At 40.7% G+C, this 24,221-nt stretch overlaps 1 protein-coding gene and 1 pseudogene across 1 annotated transcript in view; one reads left to right on the forward strand and one right to left on the reverse strand.

The window, feature by feature from the left end:
* DIPK1A (divergent protein kinase domain 1A) overlaps window positions 1-24,136 on the forward strand; it is a 124,055-nt gene extending 99,919 nt beyond the window's left edge. The window contains exons 3-5 of the mRNA XM_034931241.3: window positions 15,459-15,566; window positions 19,076-19,252; window positions 22,116-24,136. Of these exons, the coding sequence (XP_034787132.1) occupies window positions 15,459-15,566; window positions 19,076-19,252; window positions 22,116-22,928 (1,098 nt within the window). The 3' untranslated portion in view covers window positions 22,929-24,136. The remainder of the gene's footprint in view (window positions 1-15,458; window positions 15,567-19,075; window positions 19,253-22,115) is intronic.
* Window positions 20,134-20,257, reverse strand: LOC112438481 (small nucleolar RNA SNORA51; annotated as a pseudogene).
* Window positions 24,137-24,221: the final 85 nt, after the last annotated feature.

Consider the following 24,221-nt stretch of genomic DNA (forward strand, 5'->3'; position numbering starts at 1 on the left):
ACAGGGCCTTCAAGGCCAGGTGCGGTGGCTCATGCCTGTAATCCCAGCACTTTGGGAGGCCGAGGTGGGTGGATCACCTGAGGTCAGGAGTTTGAGACCATCCTGGCCAACATGGTGAAAACCCATCTCTACTAAAAATACAAGAATTAGCCGGGCCTGGTGGCACATGCCTATAATCCCAGCTACTCAGGAGGCTGAGGCAGGAGAATCACTTGAACCCGGGAGACGGAGGTTGCAGTGAGCTGAGATCACGCCATTGCACTCCAGCCTGGGTGACAGTGAGAGACTCTGTCTCAAAAAACAAACAAACAAAAAAACCCCAGACTTTTGGAGGTTTCTTTTTATATCTGATTAACACTAGACCAGAGAATTCCCAGAACTATGTATTAGTAGCCACTGAACCACAGCCTTGGTTGGGGCTTTTAATTGCCTATAAATTAATATATTTTTCTCTTTTGTCTTTTTGTAATAAATTCTAAAAACAAACAGAATGTTGAACAAATTATATATGCATTTCGTATAAATTATGTACAGTGCGTATTAATCTATTAATCAAGTATATCGTTTCAACATTGGAAATCACTATAGAATATTAATATTATTTTCCTGAGATGTTTTCTCTAACCAATGGATAATGTTTGTTAAAAGATTTAGGGTAATGCTATAAGGTAGGAACCAGAACTGAGATTAATTTTGCACACTGTACATTAGTTTGCAATTTGAATTCAAGTTTACTGTTTTCAGTTTTAGTAAAAATATGAAACTTTCCACTGTCATCATCCATTATTTAGGGCTTGACTCTAGTGAGATGGATAATAGGCTTTTAAAACTCCAAGAAGGGAAATGGAGTGGGAATGGTACACCCAGAAAAGCCAATGTTAACTTATGAAAGTTGTAGGCAATGAGAACTGTCTAAAAATGAGAGCAACAACTAACCCCAGTTAGATGGGCTTGGAAAAATCCATTTTTTTTTCACTTGTGCTTTTTTCTTTTTCCATCAAGCTAATTATATAATATGGTGGAGGAGGGGTTGCTTTTTTTGTTTTGTTTGGAGACAGGATCCCTCTCTGCCACCCAGGCTGGAGTGTAGTGGCAGGATCATAGCTCACTGCAGCCTTGAATTCCTGGGCTCCAGGGATCCTCCCACCTCAGCCTCTCAAGTAGCTGAGACTACAGGCATGAGCTACCATGCCCAGCTAATTTTTAAAATTTTTATTAGAGATGAGTTATCACTGTGTTGCCCAGGCTGATCTCCAACTCCTGCCCTTAAGCGATCCTCCCACCTAGATATCCTGAGTAGCTGGGATTACAGGTGTGAGTCAATGTTCTTGGCTATATAGTATGTTATATCTTTTTTTTTTTTTTTTTTTTTTGAGACGGAGTCTCACTCTGTAGCCCAGGCTGGAGTGCAGTGGCGCAATCTCAGCTCATTGCAACCTCTGCCTCCTGGGTTCAAGCAATTCTCTTGCCTCATCCTGAGTAGCTGGGATTACAGACACACACCAGTATGCCCAGCTAATTTTTTTGTATTTTTAGTAGAGACAGGATTTTGCCATGTTGGCCAGGCTGGTCTCAAGCCCCTGATCTCAGGTAATCTGCCCACCTTGGCCTTCCAGAGTGCTAGGATTATAGGTGTGTGCCACTGTACCCGGCCTTGTTATATCATTTTTTTTTACATTTTCTCTGATTATAGAAATCACTAATTTATTCATTATTTCAGCAAATCCTATTTGGTGTCTACCCATAAAGAAATTTTACAGTTTGACTTTGTAAGTAAGATTTGTAGGTAAGATTCTCTTGACATAGCATATTTTGTTTGTTGGGTTCTTTCATAAAGGGAAAAAAAGAAGCAGAAAAGAATATTTCCCTTCTATACATTTCTCAGGACCATATTGTTTAATATTGATCTCTTCTGACATATTCCTCTATGCAAGCAAGTTCTAAGTTCCTACCTGGGTAATAATGAGGAATTACTCACTACATTACTCTAGCAAACCTTTGTGGCCATTATATGAGCACATCCTTTAAATGGAAGTATTACAAAATAAAAGGGCCTCTAAATGTTATTACAGTCTCTTATGAAATTTGATTTGTTGGGTAATGGTTTATTGCTTAAAGCAACTAACATAAGATATACTAAATTTAAGATATTTGGAACCATGTTTTCAATTAGATAGTGATATATAGCTAGCTGTATTTCATTTAGCTTTGCCTTTGCTTAGGATCAATTATTATTTAACTTGAAAAGTTTCTTTTCTGCCATTATCCTGTGTTTTTTAAATATACTGAACCAGTCCTACTTGGAACATACTGGGTTTTTTTGTTGTTTTTTTGTTTTTGTTTTTTGTTTTTTTTGAGATGGAGTCTCGCCGTGTCACCCATGCTGGAGTGCAGTGGTGCATCTCAGCTCACTGCAACCTTCACCTCCTGGGTTCAAGAGATTCTCCTGCCTCAGCCTCCTGAGTAGCTGGGATTACAGGCATGGGCCACCACACCCGGCTAATTTTTTTGTATTTTTAGTAGAGACGGGGTTTCACCATGTTGACTAGGCTGATCTTTAACTCCTGACCGACCTCAAGTGAGCCTCTCCTCGGCCTCCCAAAGTGCTGAGATTATAGGTGTGAGCCACTGCACCTGGCCGGAACACACTGTTTTAAAGTACAAGCTTTTTTCCTTTTAAGAAAAGTATAGCCCTTTTCCCTTTATACCAACTTAAGTCTTTATGAACTTATAAAAAATCTATTAAACAGATTTATTTGAAATCTTAATACACATAAACCCTATTCTAAGGAAATCTCTATTTTATTTTAATTTTTGTGGGTTTTTTTTTTTTTTTTTGGTAGAGACAGGGGTCTTTCTATGTTGCCCAGCCTAGTCTTGAACTCTTAGCTTCAATTGATTTCCCCCGCCTCAGCCTCCCAAAGTGCTGGGATTGTAGGCATGAGCCACCACTGCCTGGCCAATCTTAAATCATAGTAGCACTTCTGGTGGCCTTCATGTCTTATGCTACACTCTCTTATATTTTGTGATATTTCTTGTAATCCTGGGACAGGCAGTATCACTGTTAGGATTAGCTCATTCCTGTGAAGCAAGAAAGAGACTAAGGGTTAAAGCCAACTTAGAAAAGACAAGCCAGCAATAAAACATTTGATTTCAGTTAAATATTTATTGTCTGCTTACTGCACTGTGCTTGAGCCTGGGGATACAGAGATGAGAGGTATCCCTGCCCTGAAGATGCTTACAGACTAGTAGGGGATATGGAAAAATAAAAAGGAGGAGCACATGAGACTGGGATTAGGGTTGCTAGATGTAGCAAATAAAAATAAGGATGCTCAGTTACATTTGAATTTAAAATAAACTAGGACTACCTTGAGTATAAGTATATCCCAAATATTGCCAATAAACAACAATAATTTTTCAGCATAAGTGTATCCTAAGCAGTATTTTGCTCGGCAACCCTAATGAAGAAGGTCCCAGAAGGCTTTCTGGAAAAGGTTACATCTGAGCTGAATTTTGATGAATGAGCATTGCAGACAGAAGGAGGCATGTGCAAAGCTACAAACATGAGAAATAATGCTACATTCCAGGCATAGCATAGCTAGAGCAGAGAAGATGAATGGCAGTTTGCAGAGGTGAAGGAAGCAGGGTCAAACTCATAACAGACCTTGTATCTCATGGTAAGGAGTTCGCCTTTTACCTTCAGAGCAGTAGAGAGTCAGTAGAAGTTTTTAAGCAGGGAAGTGACTGATCCGATTTACGTTTTAGAAAAATTTTGCTACTTGTAGTGGAGAGGGTGGATTAGACAGGAGACAGCACAAGCAGGGGGATCTGTTTTATGGCAGTTGTAATAATCCAGGCACAAAGTGACGAGGGTTTAAACTATGGCATTGACAGTGGGAATGGAAAGGATGAAACACCCTCAAAGGATATGAAGGAAATAATTTGATTGCCAGCAATTGGTGACCAGTTGAGTTTGGGAAAATTGGGAAGAACAAGAAATTTAGGACAACTCACTGCTTCCTCCCTCGGTGCCTAGGTGGTTGATGGCACCTTCCACTGAGGCAGGCCATGAAGGAGGACAACCTTGGGACAGAGGAGGGAAGGGTGTGATGGGTTCAGTCTTTGATAGATTGAGTGTGAATTGCTTTTAGGTTATCCAAATCGAGGCAAGAGATGTTCAGGTAGCACTTGGATATTTAATTCACGAAAAAGGCCTAGGCTGGGATAGAGCCAGGATTCCTCAGAGCTATGGGAATGTCACTGATGATGGTATACAGAGAACATAAGGAAAATGGAACAAAACCCTGGAAAACACTAATACTTAAGATGGTGAGAAAGGAAGAGAATTCCATAAAGAACACTCATAAAGAGTTGCCAGACAGGTGGTTCGCTTGAGCTCAAGAGTGCAAGATCAGCCTGAGCAATATGGCGAAACCTCGTCTCTACAAAAAATACAAAACTTAGCCAGGTGTGGTAGTGCGTGCCTATAGTCCCAGCTACTTGGGAGGCCGAGGTGGGAGGATCACCCGAGCCCAGGGAGGTCGAGGCTACAGTGAGGCATAACGCCACTGCACTCCAGACTGGGCGGCAGAGTGAGACCCTGTCTCAAAAAAGATTGAAAAGAGTTGCTAGAGAAGGAGGAGGAAAATATGAAGAGAGAAGCCATAGGAAAGAGTTTTAAAACAGTGTGGTCAACCAGGACAAATGCTGAAGGAGGTTAAATAATATAAGGACTAAAATTTGCAAGTCAGAGATCATTGTTAAAACTGTTATGAGTATTGGCTGAGGGCAGCAGCTCACACCTGTAATCCCAGCACATTGGGAGGCCAAGGTGGGTGGATCACTTGAGGCCAAGAGTTAGAGACCAGCCTGGGCAACATGACAAAAACCCGTCTCTACTAGAAATACAAAATTTAGCCATGCCTGGTTGTTCTTGCCTGCAATCCCAGCTACCCGGGAGGCTGAGGCACAAGAATTGCCGGAACCCAGGAGGCAGAGGTTGCAGTGAGCCGAGATCACACCATTGCACTCCAGCCTGGGTGACAGAGTGAGACCCTGTCTCAAAAAAAAAAAAAAAAAAAAGAGAGAGAGAGAGAGAATAGAAAAGCTATTAATATATGATTATCTGAATAGATGCATTTGGCAAAATTCAATCAATTCTTAGCAAACTAAGAATAGGAGGGAACTTTCTTAACCTGATAAAAGACATTTATGAAAAACCCACAGCCAACATCATATGTAATGGTGAAAGTCTGAATATATAATCACAGATATTAGGATCAAAGCAAGGATATACATTGTCATTTCTATTCCACATATTACTGAATATCCTAGTCACTGTAATAAGTCAAGAAAAAAAATAAAAGACATAGAGATTGGGAAGGAGGGAGAGAAGGAACAGAATCCACCAATGTTTGATGTAAGTGAGGATTAAGTACCCCCATGCAACCTTATTACTAGGTTGTAATGAAAGCAATTTTTGCTAGACATGTAGACATTTATTCAGTCATAAAACATTTTATTTGCAATAAATAAATTTATTTTCAAGCAATCATAAAACATTTCATATAATCTGCCTGTAAACTTTAATAAGTTCTAACCCTGCCTTTTTTTTTTCTTTTTTTTGAGATGCAGTCTTGCTCTGTCGCCCACGCTGGAGTGCAGTGGTACAATCTCGGCCCACTACAACCTCCTCCTCCTGGGTTCAAGCAATTCTCCTGTCTCAGCCACCCCAGTAGCTGGGACTAAGGTGCACACCACCACACCTGGCTATTTTTTTTTTTTTTTGTATTTTTAGTAGAAATTGGGTTTCACCAAGTTGGCCAGGCTGGTCTCGAACTCCTGACCTCAGGTTATCCACCTGCCTTGGCCTCCCAAAGTACTGGGATTATAGGTGTGAGCCACTGTGTTCGGCCCCCAAGTCTGCCTTTTTAAGTGCTCTATCAACTTGCATGAAAGATTTAGTCAAGACAAAACCAATGATACTTCAAAGGCAGGCTTATGTTTCCTTATAATTAGCATCAGGCCACTAGAAATTCTGAACCAATAATTCTCAGTACGCGGTCTCTTAGGCCAGCGTGGGCACTTAAAATTAATGCATATTTTCAGCCTAATCCAAGACCTACTGAGTCCAGAAACTCTGAGACAGGTCCAGCAAACTGTGTTTTCATCAGCCCTCCGTGCAATCTGAAGCTCTCTAAAGTTTGAGAACCTCTAACTGTAAAACTGTTAGCTCCAGGTACCTCCCTAAAGGTAAAGATTATAGCCTCAACTAGTTCTTAAAACCTCTTCATTAAAAGCTATGGAATATCTCATATTTCAGCCAATCCACAATGCATATCTTAGATACCTTTAATTTTACCAGTTATCATTCATTTGTAATATTTATCCATCCATTTATCATGCTATTTAACAAACCACAGGCCGGGTGCAGTGGCTTATGCCTGTAATCTCAGCACTTTGGGAGACCAAGGCAGGCAGATTGCCTGAGGCCAGTAGCTTGAGACCAGCCTTGGCAACAAATTGACACACCATCTCTACTAAAAATAAAAAATTAGCCAGGGTGGTGGCATGCACCTATAATCCTAGCTACTTAGGAAGCTGAGGTGGGAGGATTGCTTGAGCCCAGGAGGTCAAGGCTGCAGTGAGCTGTGATCATGCCACTGCACTTCCAGCCTGGGCGACAGAGTGAGACCCTGTCTCGAGAAAACGACAAATTTCACCAATAAAAGCCAGATTTCCTAATTAACAAGTCTCAGAAATTGACCAATCTTGATCAAAGTAAGGAGATAAGGAATATAGAAGCGCTTGGAGTAGCTGCCTCGAGCATTGGCTTCCTGATTACAGCTCTAGCCAAGCACCTGTGCATTCCTGATTTGGATATGAGAGACATCTGGACTATAACTTACACACATATATTAAACTGTGTGTGCTGAGGAATTTTAAAATAAATTGCAGACTCTATTATAACCGAAGGAAGGAGTGGAGAGGATGTGTGTGTTGCGGGCAGGAGGGAGAGAGATTTGAGCACTTTTAATGGCTGAGAGAGAGAGAGGATGAGAACGCGAACATGAAGTGCAAGTCTAGAAAATGGTGAAGATTTAGTATCGTTGATACGGGGAACGGGAGAGGGTGTTGACGAGAGACGTGGAAGATTTTCAGGCATTGTTAACCCAACTCAGCTATTTTTTTCCTTAGGAAAAATTGATGAGTTTGTCTGAAATACATTTTTAGAACACACATCTTAGAAAATTACTTAAAACCTAGTAGTATACATCTGTTCATTGTTATTGCCCCCTTGTGGTATAGTTTCCATAGTTCATGAAATTATTCATTCAACTCGGGTGGGTTTCGTCAAATAAGACTAAAGAGTGCCATCTCCTGGTTTGATGAGGTATGTGCAGGCAAGAGAGGCATTTAGGAGAATCACCGGAGTAAAGAACAATCTTAGGACAGGAAAAACCTTTGATGTTTTCGCTGATCATCCTATGGTAAAGTGAAACATTCTCTATAATTTCTGTGTCTTTTTATTTAGAATATCGTTTTACTGACAGTAATTACAGTTTGTGTCTGTGGCTGTGCCTGAAAAACAACAAAACAAAACAAAACAGTACGTGGCCAACCATCCTTTCTATACAAGCATGTGGGAAATTTGCTTTTGGTTTTTGATGTAAGCCACAAGTGGAAGAGCCTGCTCATTGTAACTACCTCTTTGATGAAGGGTTGGCTTGAGATTTTTTCTTAGAGCTAGAATTTGTCTTGTAGCTGAATGCCAGACTAGTCTTTACTGCTTCCCAATAAGTTTACTAATGAGCTACCTGGTTTGTGCTTTAAAAAAAAAAAGTATTAAATATTATAGAAAAGTATGCACTTTAATCCTCAATGAGATTTTAAAGCCAAAGCCACTATTTATGTTGGTTATTTAATAAACATTTATGGAACACTTAAAGACCAAACTGTGCTGTGTGCTAGAGAGGAGGGGAGGTTTGAAGATGAATGTAACCAAGTATCTGCCTTCAAATCATCCAGCTTTCCACAAGGGAAGATAACTTGGACACAAATAATGTTAGATTTCAGAATATACAGAAAGAAGGGAGGAAGAAAATAGTGTCAGGAAAGAAATATAAACTCCCAAGATGATTACTGAAAGATGGTTGTGGAAAGAGTCATGTTTAAATCCTGACATTGAACAGAGTTAAGATGAAGTGTTTCTTAAGATTCAGGAGCCCAAGATCAGGACAGTGTAAGGATATCACTCTTTAAGTCCGATCCCATGAATTGTTCATGACAGAGGGCCCTACTTCCGGATAAAAACCCAACATACACTTCATTCATCCATTTGGCAAGTGCTTTTTTATCTGTATTTGATTATGTGTCAGGCATTGTACAAAGTCCTCAGGAAATAAGGATGAAAGTCCTAGCCCTGTTGTGAGTTGCTTGTATGGAGGGAATGACCAGAGACACCTTTAGTGGGTGCACTCGGGAGGGGTATCTGACACAGTTGGTGCTAAACCTGCTCTGCATGCTCCTCTCCAACATAAATAATCCTGGTTCTGTTACTTTAGTGGTTAAAAGAACAGGCTCTGGAGGCAGACTATCTGGGCTCAGGTTCCAACTCTGCCATTAACCTGCTCTCTGTAAATTTCTTACCCTCTTCTTAACCTCTCTTGCCTCAGTTTCTTTATCAATAAAATGGAGATAATGGTAATACCTATTCCATAGGGAGATTTTGAGAATTTAAGATATATACATGCAAATCTCATAGAACAGTATTGGCATATAAAAAACAATATGACAGCCGGGCACGGTGGCTCACTCCTGTAATCCCAGCACTTTGGGAGGCCAAGGCAGGCAGATCGCCTGAGGTCAGGAGTTCCAGACCAGCCTAGCTAACATGGTGAAACCCCATCTCTACTAAAAATACAAAAATTAGCTGGGCGTGATGGCAGGTTCCTATAATCCTAGCTATTCGGGAGACTGAGGCAGGAGAATCACTTGAACTGGGGAGGTGGAGTTTGCAGTAAGCCAAGACCACGCCACTGCACTCCAGCCTGGGTGACAAAAGCGAAACTCCATCTCAGAAAAAAAAAAACAAACAATATGACAAACGCTGTGTAGCTACCACCTTCTTAACAAATCTTAACCTTTTGCCATATTTGCTTCATTTTTAAAAAGAAGTAAAACATTACAGGTATAGTTGAAGCTCTCTTATCCTGCCTGATATTCTCCTTCCTCCCTCTTTAGAGGAACCACCATCTTGAATTTGGTATGAGTTTTTGCCATGATGTTTTTCTACTTTCACTGCATGTGGCAGGGGTACATAAATACTATGTTTATGTTTGCATATATCTAAACTTTAATAAATGGTACTAAACTGCTCACGTCATTCTGAAATTGTTTCTATTTCACATTATGTTGATATGTCTGGGCCTATTTATTTCATTTTAATGACTGCATAGTATTTCGTACTATGAATATACCACTTTATTCAACCGTTCTCCTGTTGAGGGGCATTAACGTTCTTACCCATTTTCCACTCTCACAAACTGCATCTGGATGGCAAATCTCCCAGTACTGCACCTAGATGGCATGCTGCAGTCCTTCCAAGACGGTACCCTGGCCTGCATCACATCTTGTCTTGTCTTTTCTCTTCTTTTCCTTTTCTTTTTTTCCTTCCTTAAAACTAATCTCTCAAGACCTGGCGCAGTGGTTCACGCCTGTAATCCCAGCACTTTGGGAGGCCAAGGCGGGTGGATCACCTGAGGTCAAAAGTTCGAGCCCAGACTGACCAACATGGAGAAACCCCATCTCTACTAAAAATACAAAATTACCTGGGCTTGGTGGTGGACACCTGTAATCCCAGCTACTTGGGAGGCCGAGGCAGGAGAATCGCTTGATCCCAGGAGGCGGAGGTTGCAGTGAGCCGAGATCGTGCCATTGCACTCCAGCCTGGGCAACAAGAGGAAACTCCGTCTCAAAAAATAATAATAATAATAAACAATAATAAATAAACTAATCTTTTATAGAGTTATTGGCCTGCTTTCTTTGGAAGGAAACATTTTTGGTTATTGATTCAATTTTTTATATGTATTAATCTAATTCAGCTTTTTTGTTTGTTCCTGTATGACTTTCTATTATGTATATTTTTCTAGAAAAATTGTTTATTTCAAATGTATTACCATAAATTGTTTCTATTTTTTTGCCACCACTACTCTTTTCTTTCCTAATAATGTTTGTTTCTCCTCTTTTTCTCATAATCAGTCTTGCTAAAGGTGTATCTTTTTTGGTAAAGTTTTCAAAGAGCTACCTTTTTATTTTTTTTTATTTATTTATTTTGAGACAGGGTCTCACTCTGTCACTCAGGCTGGAGTGCAGTGGCACAATCACATTTCACTGCAGCCTTGACCTCCAGGGCTCAAGCCATCCTCCCACCTCAGCCTCCCGAGTAGCTAGGACACAGGTGTGCATCCACACCTGGCTAATTTTTGTATTTTTTGTAGATACAAAGTTTTGCCATGTTGCCCAGTCTGGTCTGGAACTCCTGGACTCAAGTGATTCACCCTCCTCAGCCTCCCAAAGTGCTGGGGATTATCGACTTGAGCCACCACACCTGGCCTGATTTTTTTTCCATTTATTTCTTCATTTATTATTTCTTTTCTCCTACTTATTTTGAGAGTTTATTTTCATTATTGTTGGGTTTTCTTTTTTTTTTTCCTTAGAGACAGAGTCTCACTTTGTTGCCCAGGCTGGAGTACAGTGGCGTGATCGTGGCAGCCTCAACCTCATGGGTTCGAGGGATCCTCCTTCCTCACCCTCCTGAGTAGCTGGGACTGCAGGCACACACCACCATGCCTGGCTAATTTAAAAAAAAGAAATTTTTTTAGATATGAGGTCTCACTATGTTGCCTAGGCTGGTCTTAAACTTCTGGCCTCAAGCAGTCCTCCTGCCCTGATCTCCCAAAGTGCTGGGATTACAGTTGTGAGCCACTGAGCCGGTCTGTTGGGTTTTTTTTGTTTGTTTGTTTGGTTGGTTGGTTGGTTTTTTTAAGTCTCTTTAGTTGAGCGATTATTTATATTCAGTATCTTGGTTTTTTCGTCATTGCGTTTAAATTTGGAAATTGCTATAATTTTCACTGTAAGAACTGCTTTGGCTGCCTCCCACAAGTTTTGATATATACACTTGTATTGTTGTTCACTTCTAAATATTTCTGCATTTCCATGGTAATTTCTACTTTAACCCACAAATTATTTAGGAATGTGCTTTTTAGTTTCCAAACATATGTTTGTTTTTTTGTTTTACTTTTTACTTTTTAAAAAAATTGTACAGTTTTTTGGTCATTTTTTTTTCTCTTTTCTTTTGCAATGGGCCATGTTTGAGCTATGGGACTTCAACTTGGCTTGTTTTCTTCCACTTATTTTTTATTTATTTGTGGTCAGAGAATGTGGTCTATATGATATAACTTCCTTGGAAACCCTAAACCATACCTACAGGAGCTTTCACTCAAGCTCCTCCTAATGAGGCCTCAGACTTCCCATCACCTTTGCATCAAGGAAGAAACATGCCAATGAAATTGCTGGCCATCTGCTACCAGGCAGATATGCCTAACAGATGGTTCTGCATTTTCTAAAATATCCCCAGAGGTTGACCAGATGGAAGAAAGGCATTGGGCCTCTCCCAAGTGGCCTCCCAAACTTGAGTTTAAGAACTAGATTGCTTTGCTCCTCTCCTGAAGATGAAACTTAATATTCTTAGCTACAGACAGATCTGAAAGAGAAACCAGGTGATAGCCAAGGGCTTGTCCAGGAACTTCTCCACTACTACTAGCTGAAGGGCAACAGCGCCTTGGTGTTGACACTTAACTCTGCACATGGGCAGGGCTCTTGATCTCTATCAGGACTGCCCTTATCCTCAAAGCAAACTGTAAGGAGTATTGGTAGGAGGGTACAGGAGGCAGGCCTGTGGAGCCTGTGCCATTCTGAGCAATATACAATAGTCATTAAGAGAGTGGGCTCTGGAGCCAAACTGACTGGGTTAGAATCCTGGCTTTATTATTTTGTAGTTGTGAACAAATTACATAACAGATATTTCTGTTTCTGTTTTCTTATCTTTTAATGGATATTAGGTTCCACCTCCCAGGGTTGTTGTCATGGTAATAAATGTATAGTGCTAGGAACAATGCCTGACACATAAGAAGCACCTACTATCAGGTATTATATTAACAGTTTTTATTGGCAGGCACAGTGGCTCATGCCTGTAGATCTAGCAGTTTGGGAGGCTGAAGTGGGAAGCTTACATGAGCCCAGGAATTTGAAACCAGCCTGGGCAACAAAGTGAAACCCCATCTCTACAAAAAATTAAAAAATTAACCAGGCATAGTGGCACATTCTTGTAGTCCCAGCTACTCGGGAGACCGAGGCAAGAAGATCACTTGAGCCTGGGAGGTCGAGGCTGTGGTGAGCCATGATTGTGCCATTGCACTCCAGTCTGGGCAACAGAGTGAGACTCTGTCTCAAAAAAACAAACAAACAAAAAATCAGTTTTTATTAATTCAGTTACCTGAGCTGTTTTCATTCCAGTCCATTTCAACTGGCTTTCATGTTCCATTTCTCCATTCATCTCTTTGTTGGCTGAAATTCCTTCTCTAATCATTTCTTCAAGAGATGCTCATGGAAATTATATTTTCTGAACCTTATGTGTTCAAAAACATTTGGTGCCTACTGAAGGAAAGTTCAGCTATGTAAAATAATAATAGCTGTGATTGAGCACTTTTTAAAGTCACAGGTGATCTATACTTACACTATTTAATCCTCATAATGATGCTGTAAATTAAGACCTATTAACATCCCCTTCACAGATGAGACTATTAGGACACAGGCGAGTCTCACTTCCTTCCCCAAAGCCTCCGCTGGCATTGCACCACTGTTGTCTACTATTGAATGTGGCTATGGAGAAATCTGGGGCCAATCTGATTGGTTTCCCCTTAAAGGTGCCTTGATCTTTTTGCCTGGATGCTCAAAGGATAACTTATTTTTGAAGTCCAGTGAACCTCAGTGGGATATGTCACAGGGGTCATTCTTGTCAGTTTTTCTTGGGACATTCATTGTATGTCCTTTCAATCTATAGATTAAAGTGTTTTAATTTATGTGAAGTTTCCCTTGAATTCTACTTTGAATATTTTTTATTTTCCACTTGTTCCCATTCTCCTTCAGTTCCCATTCTCCTTCATATGCACATGGTGGATATACTTTGTCTTTTATATCTATACATTTATCTTAAATTCATTTTATTTATTTTTAAATTTCCATTTCATTTTGCTTGCATTTCTCAACCTTGTCCTCCAAAGTTTTTTGTTGTTGTTATTGTTTTTGTTTTTTTAAGACAGGGTCTCACTCTGTCACCCAGGCTGGAGTACAGTCGTGTGGTCTTGGCTCACTGCAACCTCTGCCTCCCAGGCTCAAGCGATCCTCCTACCTCAGCCTCCCAAGTAGCTAGTACTACATATATGTGCCCCCACACCCAGCTAATTCTTTTGTATTATTTTTAGAGATGGGGTCTTGCTGTATTGCCCAGGCTGCTCTTGAACTCCTGAGCTCAAGCGATCTGCCTGCCCAGCCTCCCAAAGTGCTGTTATTACAGGGATGAGCCACCACACCTGGCCTAGTCCTCCTAAATCTTACTGTGTTTTATCCCTGTCTGTCTTTCCCCTCATTTATAATGTGGCTTTTATTTCTAGATGTTTTATTTTCCTTCCTGTCTGAGTTCTGTTAGCTTATTTTAAACTTCCTTCTATTGCCTCATCATTTCTTCTGCTTTGAAGTCTTATTTTAAACTGGTTCAGTAAGTCCTTTAAATTCATAACAATATGTTTGGTCTGTTTCATAGCAACATTCTTCTAGAAATTTTTTTCTTTCTTTTGAGACGGAGATTCGCTTTTCTTGCCCAGGCTGGAGTGCAATGGTGTGATCTCGGCTCACTGCAACCTCTGCCCCCCCCGGGGTTCAAGCGACTCTTCCACCGCAGCCTCCTGAATACTTGAGATTACAGGCATGCGCCACCACGCCCAGCTAATTTTGTATTTTTAGTAGAGGCGGGGTTTCTCCATGTTTGTCAGGCTCGTCTCGAACTCCTGACCTCAGGTGATCCACCTGCCTCAGCCCCCCAAAGTGCTGGGATTATAGGCGTGAGCCACTGCACCCTGCCTAGAAAATTTTTTTTATCTGACATTTGCTTTTCCTATTCCATTCTTCCTAATTCTTGTAGATTTGCTGTATAGATCTTTTGCTTGTTTGGTTTTGATTATTACTCATTACTGAGTGAAATGAGGTCTCCTTCAGCCAGCCATGTGCGGGAAGCAACTGGGCAGTGAACTGAGCTGGTAGTGAAGCTGCTTGTGGCCCTCTCTCCCAACCGTAGTTCATCAACAGACTGCCTCCAGCAAAGAGAACATTTCTGAGGATTTTGTCATTCAGGCCTGTCTTATCTTACTATTTCATGGTGCCAAATAGAGTTCTGGGAAGTTCCCACAGCTTGTGCCCCTTAAACCTTTGTTGCAACCAGGATAATGGTTGTGCTCTGCAGATGTACCACCTACTTGGTGCTCTGCCAACTTTGTCTGAGAGTGGGGACCACAGCAGGTGTTTAATCTCAGCATACTTGTAGGCTCTGGTGTAATCTTCACTGAATTTGGCAGGTCATCCTCATTTATTGTGCCTAGGGTTTCATTGGTACCATATTTTTTCAGAGAGTGGATGGATTTTTTTTCCCTTTCTTGTTTTTGGGTGATCTCAAGGATGACAACGTGACAGAGGTAACTTTATTTTGTTATTCTAAACTTTATTTATTTTAAAACCAGACTTTTTTTTTTTTTTTTTGAGATAGGGTCTCACTCTCTCACCCAGGCTGGAGTGCAGTGGCATGATCTCGACTCACCACAACCTCTGCCTCCCAGGCTCAAGTGATTCTTCTGCCTCAGCCTCCCGAGTAGCTGGCATTACAGGCGCCCGCCACCACGCCTGGCTCATTTTTTTATTTTAGTAGAGATGGGGTTTCACCATGTTAGCCAGGCTGGTCTCGAACTCCTGATCTCAAATGATCCACCAGCCTCGGCCTCCCAAAGTGCTGGGATTACAAGCGTGAGCCACGGTGCCTGGCCTAAAACCGGAACCATTTTTAAAGATAGAGTGCCTCTATTCTTGGAAGGAGTAGGTAACATACCACCTTAGACCATGTCATGTGGGAAAAATAGTTTCAAAATTCTACGCACACCCCAGCAGCAACAAGCCTTCTCATAATCATATAGGTATAAGTAACAGAGCTTAGATTAAATCCAGGTCTGTCTAAGTCCAAAGCCTCAGTTCTTTTTGTCATAGAACTTACTCATAAAGGATATAGATATCTCTTTATGCTTCTTCTTGTGAATATTTTTCTATTAACTACTTTTTTATTTCCTGGTTTTTAGTGTGACAAGTACAAGACTGGAGTTATTGATGGGCCTGCATGTAACAGCCTTTGTGTTACAGAAACTCTTTACTTTGGAAAATGTTTATCCACCAAGCCCAACAATCAGGTATGGACATTATGAATAAACATTCCAGAATTATAGTGTACTCTAATTTTACCAGAAATTAAAGGCATTATTAAAAGAATTCTTGAACCAAAGCTTTGAGACATTATAGGTATTTCAATTTTGTATGCTTTGATTCATTCATTAAACAGACATTTATTTTATTTTAATTTTTTGAGACAGGATCTGTTGTCCAGGCTGGAGTACAGTGGTGAGATCTCTGCTCACTGCAACCTCCACTTCCCAGGCTCAAGTGAGCCTCCCACCTCAGCCTCCCATGTAGCTGGGACTACAGGCTCACACAACCACACTTGGCTAATTTTTTGTATTTTTGTAGAAACAGAGTCCCGCCATGTTGCCCAGGCTGGTCTCGAACTCCTGAGCTCAAGCAATCCACCCGCCTTGGCCTTCCAAAGTGCTGGGATTATAGATGTCAGCCACCGCACCTGGCCAGTCAAAAGATATTTATTAATCTATCCCCAGTATATTCCAGACACTGTTTTGTTTTGTTTTTGTTTTTCTGTCAGCACTTTGATGTTAGATGCTGTTTCAGTTAATGGTGATTAAGGCAACCTGGTGCGGTGCTTAATCAGTTAATGGTGATTAAGGCAACCTGGTGCGGTGGCTCACGCATGTAATCCCAACACTTTGGGAGGCTGAGATGGGAGGACCACTTGCGCCCAGGAGTTTGAGACCAGCCTGGGCAATGTAGTGAGACCCTGTCTCTCCAAAATTTAAAAAAAATGCCAGGTGTGGTGGCACACACCTGTGGTTCTAGCTACTCAGGAGGCTGAAGTGGGAAGATTGCTTGAGCCCAGGAGGTTGAGGCTGCAGTGAGCTATGGTCCCACCACTGCACTCCAGCCTGCGTGACAGAGTGAGTGAGTGTCTCAAAAAATAAAAATAAAAAAATACAAACAGCCGGGCCCGTGGCACGGGCCTGTAATCCCAGCACTTTGGGAGGCCAAGGTGGGTGGATTGCTTTAGTCCAGGAGTTTGAGGCCTACCTGAGCAACACAGCAAAACCCTGTCTCTACAAAAAATACAAAAATTAGCTGGGTGGCCAGGCACAGTGGCATACACCTGTAATCCCAGCACTTTGGGAGGCTGAGGCGGTAGGTCACTTGAGGCCAGGCATTCAAGACCAACCTGAGCAACATTGCGATACCCCCTCTCTACTAAAAACACAAAAAATTAGCCGGGTGTGGTGGCGCATGCCTGTAATCCCAGCAACTCCAGAGGCTGAGGCACAAGAATCGCTTGAACCTGGGAGGCGGAGGTTCCAGTGAGCCAAGATCTCACATCACTGCACTCCAGCCTGGACAAGACAGCGAGACTGTCTCAAAAAATATATATGTATTAGCTGGGTGTGGTGGCACACACCTATGGTCCCAGCTACTCGGGAGGCTGAGGTGGGACGATCACTTGAGCCCAGGAGGTCAGGGCTGCAGTGAGCCATGTTCATGTCACTCCAGCCTGGGTGACAGAGTGACACCCTGTCTCAAAAAAAAAAAAAAAAAAAAAAAAAAACCAGACAAGATTGCTTCCCTTACAGACCTTACATGATCCCAGAGGGACAGGAGGTACAAACAGTTGATAAATAAATAAATAAATAAACAAACAAAATGATTGTAGAATATGGTGTGTTCTGTAGGAGACACAGAGGGCAAATTGATAGAGAATGCAGTGTAAGGGATGGTGAGAAGTGCTTTAGAGGATGTGATCAGAGAAGACCTTTCTGAAATAATATTTGAACTTATACCTTACTAAAAAATTCATAGGCATGGGAAAAGGACAGGATGAACTAAATCACAAAAGAACTGCAAACAGCTGATGAACATAATGAAAAAAAATTCTACCTTACTTTTCATCAGAGAAACAAGAATAAAACAGTAGAATATCTAATTGGGGTAGAAGAAAATACAACGAAACATCTGGAGCAGTGGAAAATTGCATTTCAATGTTCATCTTATGGTTCCTAAATTTTCCTATATAAATATGCATTATTCTTATAGAAATTTAAACTAATTTTTCAGTTGACAGTATTAATCATGTTAAAGACAATTTCTAAAACAAAGTCCAACATTTGAGTGTCTCCTGCATGCCAGGCACTGTTTGAGGCACTGAGGGAGACAGATAAAGCCTCTGGCCTCGTGTTCTAATGTGAGATGAGACAGATAGTAATGAGCTGATAAATAAATAAATATGATAATTTTAGACAGTGCAAAAGGCTATGAGGATAATGAAACAGGGTTAGAGGTGACCTGGGGGTGGAAGAGGATCTCTTCTAGACAGGGGGTCAGGGAAGGCTTTCTAAATGCAATGTCTAATCTGAGACTTGAATGATGTAAAGGAGCCAGCCACGTGAAGATCTGGGAGAGTACATTCCAGGCAGAGCCAGCAGCAAGTGAAGCAGGTCAGGAAGCAGAAACAAGCTTCAACCTGTCACAGAAAGACCAGTGTAGCTGGGACTTTGAGAAACGGAGTACGTGGTACAAGATCAGGTTGGAGACATAGGCGAGGCTAGCTCAAATGGAGCCCAACCGGTCATGGAAAGGACTTTGGACTTTAATTGAAAGGGGAATTTATTAGAGGGTTTGGAGCAAGGCAGTGAAATAATGTTTTCTTTGGATTAATATTAAGAATTAATATGATCTTATTTATTTTTTTATGTAGAAGAGGGGCAACCTATCCTAGTGGTAAAGACCTCAGCTCTTTTCAGCATGTTACTTCACCTGTATCTGCTTCAGTTTCCCCATCAGTGAAATAAGTATAATGATAGTACCTACCACCTAAGATTGGTACAAGGATTAAAATAATAACATAAATCAGTAAAAGCCAGGTGTGGTGGCTCATACCTACAATCCCAGCAACTTGTGAGGCTGAGGCAGGTGGGTCACTTAAGGCTAGCAGTTCAGGACCAGCCTGAGCAATACAGCAAGACCCCATCTCTACAAAAAATGTTTTTAATTAGCCAGGTTTAGTGGTACATGCCTATAGTCCTAGCTACTTGGGAGACTGAGGCAGGAAGATTCCTTGAGCTCAGGACTTTGAGGCTGCAATGAGCTATGATTATGCCACTGAACTCCAGCCTGGGTGACAAAGCAAGACCCTGTCTCTAAAATAAATTAGTAGACCATAGGACATAGTTAACACTATATAATATTAGTTTGATAAATAACTAGATACTTAAATAGTAGTTAATTCTGGGGAAGTGGGATTATGGAAGTAGAATGTCTGGGAACTTGGCTTTTGCCTTACATCCTTCTCATTGGACTTTTTGAAAAATATATTTAGGCATGCATTACTCTTATAATTTAAAAAATTAGTTTAAGGAAAAAATCTTGAGTGTGATTTCAAGTTTGCAGTTCAGAAATAAAGTCACACCTTAACCTCAATGTTTGATGCTTGTTTTGTTTTGTTCAGAGGAGGAGGACCCTAAAAATATAGTGGTATATTTTTTAGAGTTTTCTACTCAGTATAATACATAACTTGCCACTCTTTTTTACATAGATGTATTTAGGGATTTGGGATAATCTACCAGGTGTTGTGAAATGTCAAATGGAACAAGCGCTTCATCTTGATTTTGGAACTGAATTGGAACCAAGAAAAGAAATAGTGCTATTTGATAAGCCAACTAGAGGAACTACTGTACAAAAATTTAAAGAAATGGTCTATAGTCTCTTTAAGGTAAGCATACCCATTCATATGTTGCTAGTGTGAAGTGGGACTCTTTAGAGGAATTGGCAGGACCTCATCCTAAGCCATTAAAGTGTTGATATTCTTTGACCTCTATCAGATTCTCCATCCTGAGGAAATAATTATAAGAGGCCGGGCGCGGTGGCTCACACCTGTTATCCCAGCACTTTGGGAGGCCAAGGCAGGAGGATCACTTGAGCCCAGGAGTTCAAGTCCAGCCTGGGCAACATAGTAAGACCTCAGCTATATATATATATATATGCCAGGAGTGGTGGCATGTGCCTGTAGTCCTAACTACTTGAGATGCTGAGGTGCGAGGATTGCTTGAGCCTGGGAGGTCGAGGTTGCAGTGAGCCAAGATCTCACCACTGCACTCCAGCCTGGACGACAAAGTGAGACCCTGTTTCAAAAAAAAAAAGAAAAAGAGAAGAAATCTGTGTTGGAGAATGTTTACTTTAACATTATTTATGATAGCTAAAAATGTCCAGATATGAGGAGGGAGTTCATTAATTAATTGGAGTGCTGTACAGTTTGACATGAAAATTAATTCAAAAAAAGGTGAAATAAAATGAGTATACTCTTAGAATTGTGGCTATTAGAGGCTGGGAAGGGTACAGAGGAGAGGAGGATAAGGAGAGTTTGGTTAACAGATACAAAATTACCGCTAGATAGGCAGAATAAGTTCTAGTGTTCTATAGCACTATAGGGTAAAGGGATTAATAATTTTTGGTTATTTTCAAAAAACTAAAAGGATTGTGAATGTTCACAACACAATGATAACTGAGACATAAATATGCTAATTACCTTGATTTGATCATTACACATTGTATGTGTGTATTGAAATATCACTCTGTATCCCATGAATTTTTTTTCTATGTGCTCCCGTTCACAATACAGACAAGGCGCAGGGCCTGGGCTGAGGTGTACATGGGAGTTTACCTCCTCATTCTATACAGTCAGTATAAGAACACAGCCTGGGGTAAGCACCAGGAGGCCTGGGGATTTTTTTTCTTTTTTTCTTTTTTTAAAAGATGGTTGGTTTTTTGTTTTGTTTTGTTTTGGCAGGGTCTTGCCCTGGTGCCCAAGCTGGAGTGTGCAGTGGCATGATCTCGGCTCACTGCAGCCTCAGCCTTCTGGGTTTAAGCCATCCTCCTGCCTCAGCCCCCCAAGTAGCTGGGATCACAGGCGCACCACCGCACCTGGCTAATTTTTTTTTTTTTTTTAGACGGAGACTCGCTCTGTTGCCCAGGCTGGAGTGCAGTGGCATGGTCTCAGCTCACTGCAACCTTGCCTCCCAGATTCAAGCAGTTCTCCTGCCTCAGCCTCCCGAGTAGCTGGGATTACAGGCACCCGCCACCACACCTAATTTTTGTATTTTTAGTAGAGATGGGATTTCACTATTTTGGCCAGGCTGGTCTCGAACTCCTGACCTCATGGTGATCCACCCGCCTCAGCCTCCCAAAGCGCTGGGATTACAGGCGTGAGCCACCGCATCCAGCATTTTTTTTTTTTTCAGCAGAGACGGTTTTTTTTTTTTTTTTTTTTTTAGCATAGACACGGTTTCACCATGTTGCCCAGGCTGGTCTAGAACTCCTGAGCTCAAGCTATCTGCCCACCTTGGCTTCCCAAAGTGCTGGAATTACTGGCTTGAGCAATTGTGCCCATCAGTATCCCATAAATTTGTAGTTATTACATGTCACTAAAACTAATGGGAAAAAAAGCATAGCAGTTCTTCCTATGCAAAAAAAAAAAAAAAAAAAATGGTACTCTGCAAATTATTTTTTTAATTTAAAGAAATACCAATATAGGCCGGGCGCGGTGGCTCACGCCTGTAATCCCAGCACTTTGGGAAGCCGAGACGGATGGATCACGAGGTCAGGAGATCGAGACCATCCTGGCTAACATGGTGAAACCCCGTCTCTACTAAAAATACAAAAAAAAATTAGCTGGGCGTGGTGGCAGGCACCTGTAGTCCCAGCTGCTCGGGAGGGTGAGGCAGGAGAATGGCATGAACCTGGGAGGTGGAGCTTGCAGTGAGCTGAGATCGCGCCACTGCACTCCAGCCTGGGCGAAAGAGCGAGACTCTGTCTCAAAAAAAAAAAAAAAAAAAAATACTAATATATAGATTAAATAGAAATAAAACAAAGTTTTAGAAAAAAGTTTTATTTTCATTGCTCTTCTATTTTCACTCAAATTTTTTATTTGGCCATTTTACATGTATTTCAGTCTAACGGAAATACTTTTTAATCTTCATTATTGTAATACTACTATTTGAACAAAATAATTATTGTGATAAATACAAAATAGGATAAAATAATTAGGCCAGGCATGCTGGCTCATGCCTGTAATCCGAGCACTTTGGGAGGCTGAGGTAGGAGGATCACCTGAGCCCAGGAGTTTGAGACCAGCCTGGGCAACATAGTGAGATCCCCATCTCTAAAAAAAAAGAAAATAATTTTTAGTTGACCCTTATTGTAACTTTGATGTAAGTACATTACAGTACAATTTTTCAAGTCCACATATGAGGCGGTGGTTTTTTAACGTATGAATGAGGAATAATTACATTGTTGGTTAACTATCTAAAGGGCCTGAAGGGGACAGGGGAGTTAGTGGCCATTTCCTAACAAACAGACAAGTATTTTAAAGTGGGTTTTACTGCAGTTACATAAAGCATGGTTCTAGTTCACTTAGGAAGTATCATAAATATTTGGAGATATAATACATTAAGTTCCTGTATGGGGATTCAGTACCAAGATTATTTCTAGCATGGTTAATAATGCCCGTAAAGAAACTTAGTATGTTGCATGGCAGGTATTTTTCATTCCTTCTGTATAACTAGCCAAATTCTTGACAGGCAAAATTGGGTGACCAAGGAAACCTCTCTGAACTGGTTAATCTCATCTTGACGGTGGCTGATGGAGACAAAGATGGCCAGGTTTCCTTGGGAGAAGCAAAGTCGGCATGGGCACTTCTTCAACTGAATGAATTTCTTCTCATGGTGATACTTCAAGATAAAGAACATACCCCCAAATTAATGGGATTCTGTGGTGACCTCTATGTGATGGAAAGTGTTGAATATACCTCTCTTTACGGAATAAGCCTTCCTTGGGTCATTGAACTTTTTATTCCATCTGGGTTCAGAAGAAGCATGGATCAGCTGTTCACACCATCATGGCCAAGAAAGGCCAAAATAGCCATAGGACTTCTAGAATTTGTGGAAGATGTTTTCCATGGCCCCTACGGAAATTTCCTCATGTGCGATACTAGTGCCAAAAACCTAGGATATAATGATAAATATGATTTGAAAATGGTGGATATGAGAAAAATTGTGCCAGAGACAAACCTGAAAGAACTTATTAAGGATCGTCACTGTGAGTCTGATTTGGACTGTGTCTATGGCACAGACTGTAGAACTAGCTGTGATCAGAGTACAATGAAGTGTACTTCAGAAGTGATACAACCAAACTTGGCAAAAGCTTGTCAGTTACTCAAAGACTACCTACTGCGTGGTGCTCCAAGTGAAATTCGTGAAGAATTAGAAAAGCAGCTTTATTCTTGTATTGCTCTCAAAGTCACAGCAAATCAAATGGAAATGGAACATTCTTTGATACTAAATAACCTAAAAACATTATTGTGGAAGAAAATTTCCTACACTAATGACTCTTAGTTCATTTGGACATAATTACCATTTTAAGAAACCTGCCACTTTTAAAAGAACAATTTTGAGCATTAAAAAAAAATGGCTTCAGATTCCTGCCAGTTACACAAAACTCCTTCCCCCCAGGCCTGAGAAGCCATCAGTATGTGATTACTGAAGTAATGGCAGGTGTAGGATCAACAGGTCCCCAAGATGTCATTCCTGCCCTCTTAGAAGCCCTGTTACATCTCCGAAGTACATTCATTGTGTAACTATTTTGACTGACTTTAAAAACCAATGCTGTGAAAAGCTTCATTCCATAAACATCAACAGTGAGTGATTTGTAGATTTACCTTAGCCAAAATACCAATGCTGGAAGCATTGTGTTTGCATTGAAGCTGCTGTTCAACAAGATTTATAAATTTACTAATGTCTTAGCATGGTAAAGTTTGCACATTAACAGAAATTAAGACTGCAAAGCAGGTTAAACTTGCTTCTTTATAAACAGATGTTGGGTTAATAGCATGGTTTACTGTATTAAAGACTTATACACCCATTTTTAACCTCATTCAGACATCAACTGTTATGTGTAGCTTCACAATGGTTCAAGTGGCTTACTTCAAGAAATCTTATACTTGACAGTACACCAATTTTATTGACTAAAAATGGATGAACTTTCCTAAAGATTCAAAGGGCCCATCTTAGTATCACGCAGCTGACTGAGCCCTTCAAAACTGACATCTTAAGGCCCAATCAAGATCCACATATCCTGATTTTGAACTATGTGAAAGTGGGACTGTAAGTGCAAGACTAAAATAAATTATAGCAGACTTTTTAGTAATAACTTTCCATTTTCAAACAGTGTATCCTGTGGGCCAAAGGGCTATTTCTTAAAGAGGCATGTAAATTATTTATCTAATGTTTTTTTCCCCATGTAAACTTGATATACAAGGTTTAGTATTTGCTCCTCTTTCATATTATTTTCACACGTATACTCAGATTTGGCATGTACCTTTCAACATCTCCATAAAATTAAACACCTTTTGGAGAAGAGATCCACTATTTTCTGCTCAAAGGTTTCACTTACCTAAAGTGGAACATGTTAAAAATCTATGTGACCATCACTGGACAGCTTTCTCTCAAAACTTTCCTTCAACGCCATGGATTAGCACCAGTTTTGTTTACTTTAAGGTACTTTTCCCATTAATCATCTGGTTATAATAAATGGATGGAAGAAATATTTCCCAGTGATGGTTGGTCTGTTGCTGCCAAATTTTTAGGGAGAGCTGTTCATCATACAGCATAAGGGATAATGACTCCTGT

The sequence above is a fragment of the Pan paniscus genome, chromosome 1 (genome assembly GCF_029289425.2).
Source record: "Pan paniscus chromosome 1, NHGRI_mPanPan1-v2.0_pri, whole genome shotgun sequence".
Taxonomy (NCBI): Eukaryota; Metazoa; Chordata; class Mammalia; order Primates; family Hominidae; genus Pan; species Pan paniscus.